The 8084-nt window shown below is 41.9% G+C and overlaps 1 protein-coding gene across 1 annotated transcript; it reads left to right on the top strand.

Moving 5' to 3' along the window:
* Positions 1-3303: 3303 nt before the first annotated feature.
* LOC139644111 (vesicular inhibitory amino acid transporter) lies at positions 3304-6225 on the top strand. Its single transcript, XM_071519492.1, has 2 exons — positions 3304-3711; positions 5038-6225. Exons 1-2 carry the CDS (start codon positions 3304-3306, stop codon positions 6223-6225), a joined length of 1596 nt encoding a protein of 531 aa, XP_071375593.1.
* Positions 6226-8084: the final 1859 nt, after the last annotated feature.

Here is an 8084-nt window from a genome sequence, read left to right as displayed (position 1 = left end):
CCTACGAGCTCCCAGACTGTCGGGGATGATTTGGCGTTTTTGACCAGAGAAAATGTAGCCTACAAAATCAGGGGCTGGATTGGCAGCATTAAGATGGACTGGAAATTTCGCTGACAATATTGTCATTTTAGTGAATGAAATGATAAAATTGCATATTAGGGTGTGATGTTCGCTCCTCATTTCCAGTGAGAAATGTGGGCTTTGAGCCTTTCGAATTATTGTTTTTGTTTTTTTCTTGCGTGCGTGCGTGCGTGCGTGCGTGTGTGTGTATGTGTGTGTGTGTGTGTGTGTGTGTGTATCAGTTCATCATGGCCTTTTTGTAAAAGTAATTGTAGCCTAAATCTTGGCCTACACGTTTAATCGTTAACGGATAGGCCTACAATTAAAGAAAATATTGGGTATTATTATCATTGTTATTATTATTATGTTTTCATTGTTTGCTTATCTGTACAGCAGGTCGGAAATCGGCCTCTACTCCAGACCTTGTACCCTCCTCGCTCGCTGCTCTTTTCATCTCGCAGCCTCTCAGTCAGACGGTCCTGAGCGGATCAGAGCAGCGCTGCAGCCCGCTGATAACAGCCTGTCATTAACCCTTTCACTCAGGCTGGGAAAAGCAGCCATTTTCGTTCCCACAACGAAAAAAACCAACAACGACGCACACAGCAGGAGTGCGTTGGTGTGAGCAGTTTATTATCGTAGTATTTCACAATTCAAACGCTGTAGATTACTAGATTTAATGAAGATTCCTGAGACCGGGCTGATATCAGGCCTGCTCCCCTCAGTGAAATCATTCAACCGCGGTGCAAATTGATTTCATTCTGGATATATACTTAAAATCACCTCATTCAACAAAACAAACAAAAAAAAAAGATTACAGACCTACTAGGCAACAAATTGTGAATGTTTTCTGGCTCTTTCAATGTCTGCAGATCGTTGTCCATTTGCGAATGATGCCCAATTTCAATCGGGACCTAAATTAATTGTCTAATTAAGGAGTTACGGATTATGGTGTCCCTAAAACACAGAAAGGCTGATCCGGGGATATAGTGGGGGTAAACCCACCTCAACTCAGTTTACCCACCTCGTTAGGCTGACAGAAATCTTTATGTCATAAATTCATAGTATTCATCACAGTGATGTAATTTGTAGGCTACCCAATGAAGATAGGGTATTTTAAGCAAAAAGCATAACTAGTATAATTGTTTTTATATTGGTAGTTGTTTGCCTTATGATTATCACTGATTGGAGATCACTTGCCCACTTTTTTATTTACCACTGCATCACTGGATTTATCAGGTTACAGCCTATTGAAGTAATCAGGTTCACAGAACAAAGCTTTTCAAGCCACAGATGAATAGGCCATATTTTTGAATAGGCCATATATTTTCTGAGTCAAAAGCAAATGTATTAATGTATTAATAAATAGAGCAATAGGCCTACCTACAGTACATGGTAGACCAGGCTATTTAAGTGTGGCAAAGCTAGGCCACGGCATTGTATCATGGTGATGAACTCTTTACTGCAGCCTGAGGAAACATTGAAAATGGCGGACACAAAGTACTAGTGACAAGACAATGTCAACAAACAGTTTACAGTACTTTGGGGCTAGGTTACTATGTTAAAAGCCAGTTCACTACCTCACTGAAAAAGAAAAAAGAAAAAAAACTTTCATTGTTATTAGGCCTGCTTATTATTTTGAAATTGTTTTGATAGGCCTATTCAATGTAACAATGTTGAGAACAAATGTAAAAGAAAAAAACAGAAGGAATATAATAACTATATAAATTTACTCAAATCCCTGATGCAGATTATCCTTCAGCCAGGCTTGTAGTTTTTTTATTTGAGAGTTCTTTTCTTTCAAGCAGGAAAACCTATTTATCTTTGGTCTATAACTCACATGGTTGATTCATTTTCATAGTCATTGTGAAAATAAAAGCCGAAGCATTATCAAAGTATTCCAAAGAATAAACAATAAAAAGCATATAGCCTATAAAAAAAACATTCTCAATCCAGATCAGTCAAGATGCAAGCCTTATATTTTCATGTCCGTTAAATGTATTTTCTTTGAACGTTTTTCTTCTGAAACTATATGCTAGATTTTTTTTTCATTCAAGATGTCTAGTCTCGTAACAGGAAACTATAGCCTAGACTGTTACCAGCCGCTGCACAGACACAATCAAAGGCAGTGAATGGACATCATGAATGAAAACTTGAGCCTAAAATGAAAGCCGCTGAAATAGAAATAGGTCAAACTTGATGTTTCACCTCGTAAAAAAGGAAGCAAAATTACATATATTAATATCATCAACGCTGTCTCAAATTCCACCTTACCATCATTTAGCAAGACAAAACGCACGAAAATATTTTTCCTCATCATCAATACACCCAACACGCTTTTTAAACCCGATCCATATAATTCCAATAGACACAACTTGGGTACTACTTTGGAGCTCCACGTCCTCTTGTCGCTAAAAAGAAACACATGGCGCAACATTGTTTCGAAAAAATGACAAAATTGTAGTCTTTTATGTTATATAACCTGATCCAAAGAGTTGGTGGGGTTTTCTTCAAATTCCAACCCCCTTTTATACACGTAAAGTTATGCAAGACTTGAGGCCCCCGGAATGTCATTGGATGTTAGGATGAAGTATTATAGATTATGGGATGGGGAGGGGGCGGTGGGGGTACTGCAAGCACCTCCCCTAGAAATGCAGCAAATCTCTCCCGTTTTCTCCTGGTGGGGCACTGGGGGGGCTGGAGACGTGCTTTGCATTGGCAGGCTGATGAGGACACGTGTCTCCTCCCTGCCTCCCCCCCGGGCTCCACGGTACCGCATTGGCATCAGTAAAGGCACCTGAAAACCAACAACCAACTCTTGGAAACGCTGCCCGACACCTTATAACCTAAAAGAAAACGATATTATAGGCCCTCAAGAAACCTGCGGCTCGCCATTTTTTTTGCGTAAAGCTTTTGCGCGCACCGCTTTAAGCTGCCCCAAATATTGAATACCGGGCGTATTCGTCGAGCATCAGAGTGCATTGCCAAGATGCAGAGACGGAGCAGCGACGTCTGAAGGTGACATGAACCTGGAGATAATCAAGAGCAGCAGGCGTACCTTTAATAAGAAGTGGAGATAGCAACTGAAAACCATCGGTGGCTTTGAAAACCAGCGCATTTTCCCGTGGCTTTATCGAATGCAAAGAACCAAGAGTTGCAGTCCAAAGTAGCCTCTAATTTGATTGATTGAGGAAACAAAAACTAATTTTGCTGCAGACAGTTGAGTGTTGAGAGAGGAGCGAAAAAATGGCGACGTTAATCAGAAGCAAGCTTTCTAATAAACTGTCAAATGCAGCCACCTCCGTCTCCAACAAATCCCAGGCGAAGGTGAGCGGGATGTTCGCCAGGATGGGCTTCCAGGCCGCCACCGACGAGGAGGGTCTGGGCTTCGCCGCCTGCGATGACCTGGACTACGACCACAGGCAGGGGATGCAGATGGACATTATGACATCCGACGAGATGGGAGGAGAGGGGAGCGGACAGATCGGTGGCGGGGACGGAGGAGTGCTGGAGGGGGACAGCCACTACCAGAGAGACGGCACCGGTCCGCCGCCCTCAGACTCAAAGGACGGAGGTCTGACAGACGAATTGTCTGAAGTCAGACCAAAAATCACCGCTTGGGAGGCGGGCTGGAACGTCACGAATGCAATCCAGGTAAAGACGCACTTTACAGACCGGATTAACGGATAGTTCCGAGACTCGGTTCTGATTGGCTGAGTCGCGTTCGAAGCCGTTGTAAAACACTAGATTACGCACACCTGTGACCACATAGAAGTTTATCTAATTATTAATGCGACAACTCAGTACTCAGTCACCACTCAGTACCAGTGGGTTGTGTGTCCCGTAGGAGCCACTTTGTAAAGCTACTGTTCAAGGAAAAATAACATTTAACATTTTATTGATTTAAAAAAGAAAAAAGGGTTATTGGAAGTGTCCCCCAGTGCATTCTCTGCGTGGTGATGCATGCACCGCGAGTCCCTTAAAACTGCTCATCACCCCGCATGGCAGCGGATAAATGGATGAATCTATGAGCGAAACTGTTGCTATTCTATAGCCTAGCTGTTTTGGGTTTATTTTTCCACAATATGTTACTTGGCCATAGCTGTATTGTATTTTGCTGCATTATATTATTTATAGGATAAAGACACCAAACTTCAGTGAAGGAAAAACGGTGTAAAAATGAAAATAATGTTTGAGAGGCATCGATTTTACGCACGGAGTTATCATGGAAGAATGAAATCTATTACTTATCATATTCTACAAAAAATATTCCTTTGCCAATTGCATTTGCACAGACAGAAATGGAAAAGAGAAAACATTATAAGCACATTTGCCAAGTATTGTTTTTATAGTACACGATCCATCCCATTATGACAATGTTCCACGTGTGCGCGCAGCTATTTTGCCCCAAATCCAATTTATTGGATGTGAAAGGAGAGGGGCCATCGTTTAAGAGTTCGGATTTACTCGACACGGTATGTGTATGTGACAAAAATCCCTGCATGCCTTATTAAGGCCGTGGTCACGGCAGTCACAGTGACGTCAGACTGTGTCTCCTCCGTCTCGTGATGACGTCAGAGGCGGGGTGGATGCGCTCAAAGCGAAGTGGAAAACCCACAACATGAAAGCTGGGCTGACATTCACTACAGATAGCTTTCAGGCCGATAAACCCAATAATAAAATATACTAGAGTGTTAATTGTAAAAACAACAACAAAAAAACAAATATTGTAGTGGTAAATAGAAAGTTGAGTGAATTGTGACCTCCAGTCCGTGATCATCATCAAACAACACAACCACAAATCAAAAATAAATTATGTTTTCAGAAAAGCATGAATGATTAAGCTAATAATTTGATACCACTTACTATGGTGTAGGCCTATATTATGAATATATGTCAAAGATGTTTCATTCATTTAATGGAGGGCCTCATAGACGCTTCATCCATATAATCATGTCCAATGTGTGTTTGTATTTACAGGGGATGTTCGTGCTTGGGTTGCCCTACGCCATTCTGCACGGGGGATACCTCGGACTATTTCTCATTATTTTCGCCGCCGTGGTGTGTTGTTACACGGGGAAAATCCTCATTTCCTGCCTGTACGAGGAGGATGAAGACGGGCAGCTTGTGCGTGTGAGGGACTCATATGTGGACATTGCCAACGCGTGCTGCGCGCCCAGATTCCCGGCTTTGGGTGGCCATATCGTGAATGTAGCCCAAATCATAGAGCTAGTGATGACTTGTATTCTGTATGTCGTTGTCAGTGGTAATCTCATGTACAACAGCTTCCCCAACATGCCAATTTCACAGAAATCTTGGGCCATCATCGCCACCGCCGCTCTTCTCCCCTGCGCCTTCCTCAAGAACCTGAAAGCCGTCTCCAAGTTCAGCTTGCTGTGCACAATGGCCCACTTCGTCATCAACGTGCTGGTGATAGCTTACTGTCTCTCCAGAGCAAGAGATTGGGCCTGGGACAAGGTCAAGTTTTACATCGATGTCAAGAAGTTTCCCATCTCTATTGGTATTATCGTGTTCAGCTACACCTCTCAGATTTTCCTGCCGTCTCTGGAGGGGAACATGCAGAAACCCAGCGAGTTCCACTGCATGATGAACTGGACTCATATCGCTGCCTGCATCCTCAAGGGCCTCTTCGCCCTGGTGGCCTATTTGACCTGGGCTGACGCCACCAAGGAGGTCATCACTGACAACCTGCCCTCAACCATCCGAGCTGTCGTCAATCTTTTCTTAGTGGCCAAAGCCTTGCTGTCATATCCGTTGCCATTTTTTGCTGCCGTCGAAGTTTTAGAGAAATCGTTTTTCCAGGAGGGAGCACGCGCATACTTTCCAGATTGCTACGGAGGCGATGGACGCCTGAAATCTTGGGGCCTCACTCTCCGATGTAGCCTTGTTGTGTTCACCTTGCTCATGGCGATCTATGTGCCACATTTCGCCCTTCTCATGGGTCTCACTGGCAGCCTGACAGGCGCAGGGTTGTGCTTTCTGCTTCCCAGTCTCTTCCACCTCAAGCTTTTATGGAGAAAGCTGCTATGGCACCAGGTTTTCTTTGATGTCGCCATCTTTGTAATAGGAGGTATATGCAGCATATCTGGTTTCATTCACTCAATGGAGGGGCTCATAGAAGCTTACAAGTATAACATACACGATTAGATGCAAGCCATTGCTGGAACTAGATATTAACTGCAAATCCCCATTTAGTGAAAAACACGACTTCCCAGCAAGCGCAGCCCCCCTGCTTAATTCATGCGTAAAAAGCGCGTACAGAACACACGCGCGCTCATACAGTCTTGCATCAATTCACAAACACGCCCGCTAATACTCACACACACACACACACACACACACCGAGAAATAGAGCCGGTGTCAGTGAGGGAAACTAGTGCACCCACAACACACTACGTGGACAATTATACATGTTGTATAAATATGCGAACAAAGTACATTTACATATTTTCCAGTGGAGTGAAGGTTTACAATATTGACCTTAAACAAAATTGCAAAAAGGGCAATTTGTCTTTTCATCGCTCTTGTGGTGCTTCCCCACATGAGATTTCACTTCATTTAACGTTCAGAGTTTGTGATGGGCAACGATTCGACGACATAATGTGATTTACTGATGAGTAAGATAAGTTTCTAAAAAAATAAATGCCACTTTCCTCTTCTAGGTGATTTGCAGTGTCATAGTGGGCAGTGAATGTGGTGTTAAACACAGAAAAGCCTGTGGACAAACAAGATGGCAAATAACATAATGGCAATAACCAGCAGTAAAACAGTCATAGTGTTCCAACACACTTATGAATGCATATAGAAATACTAATAAGAATAGCAAAGTTTCGTTAGAAATGAGGAAATCGGACCTTCCCTGAGCAGGTTAAACTACTGGAAATGCATACAGTGAAAATATCAGATAGTACACAGCAGCTATACAAACTATGCATTGAATGTATGATATTCAGACACATAAAATATAATGAAACTGGGAAGTGGAAATAAAACTCCTCCAAATCTTGACAGTGACAATGTCAGTGAATTATTGAATTCGGTTTTCAAGTGTGGGATTTACACATTTGAAATTAAATTTATTGAACTTTTAAATGGGAAATAATAGTAAATGCACCTGACCTAAAAATACACATTCTGGCGTAATCTTTAACCCTACAAACTGGGCCAAATTTAGACTACTCAGACAGAGGGGGACCCCAAATTGAAATCCTGCACGCTCAATTTGGCTATCTCCGAAATGCTTTTCATTGTGCATTTGAAATTCCGAGATTAATTTGAAAGATTCCTGTCTCGAAATTCGGGTGTCTGAATCTAAAAGAGATCATTAAAGAAGAAAATGTGCATAAAGACATTTTTCATTCTGTGCAATCCAATGGGTCCTGTGGAAATGTTATAAAAACGTATGTGTAGTGTGTTATTGTGGTTTCAAAAAGATGGAATGTATATCTCAAAGTCGTTATCATATATCGTGAAAATGAATATTAAAGAATAAAGAAATAAGTGAAATTATATTGTAAAAATGTGTGTGGTTTTATGTAATGAAAACGAAAACGGTGAGAACCATGTATTTTTTCTCTATAATAAAATACCAAAAAAGATGGAGAAAATAGTCCCACTCATATTTATTTATATTTTAATCCAAATCGGCCACATTGTAAAGGGTAGAGGGAGAGAGAGAGAGAGAGAGAGAGAGAGAAGCTTCGATTCTCATAGGCCTACAATGCTACATGCCACTCGAAATTCCTATTTAAAATGTATATATATCTCCATGGCTAAAATTCCTGGATTATATTTTGGACTGTAGAAAAAAAAAATCAAAGCATTCATGTCGGGCCTTGCATTTCTGCATGTTCAAATCACGAGCCTTTTTCCAGATTTTCCGCTGCAGGCTGTCATCTTCTGGCCTACCTGTTCAGCGACTGTGTTGATTATCTGGGCAGAAAACATCTGGACGAACTCTTTTGTTATTTCTGGCTGGTCTAATCTCCATCTGTCTGAAGCACCAA

Source organism: Centroberyx affinis, unplaced genomic scaffold (genome assembly GCF_046629955.1).
Source record: "Centroberyx affinis isolate AG114_WGS23_722 - 3 ecotype Tasmania unplaced genomic scaffold, CSIRO-AGI_Caff_v1 ptg000702l_1, whole genome shotgun sequence".
NCBI lineage: Eukaryota > Metazoa > Chordata > Actinopteri > Beryciformes > Berycidae > Centroberyx > Centroberyx affinis.
This window is presented reverse-complemented; position numbering and strand designations above follow the sequence as displayed.

Excerpts from the sequence above, each read along its gene's own strand:
- LOC139644111 (XM_071519492.1), top strand. The coding sequence starts at position 3,304 with ATGGCGACGTTAATCAGAAGCAAGCTTTCTAATAAACTGTCAAATGCA. Across the intron at positions 3,712-5,037 it reads ACGTCACGAATGCAATCCAG|GGGATGTTCGTGCTTGGGTT; the intron begins GTAAAGACGCAC and ends TTGTATTTACAG.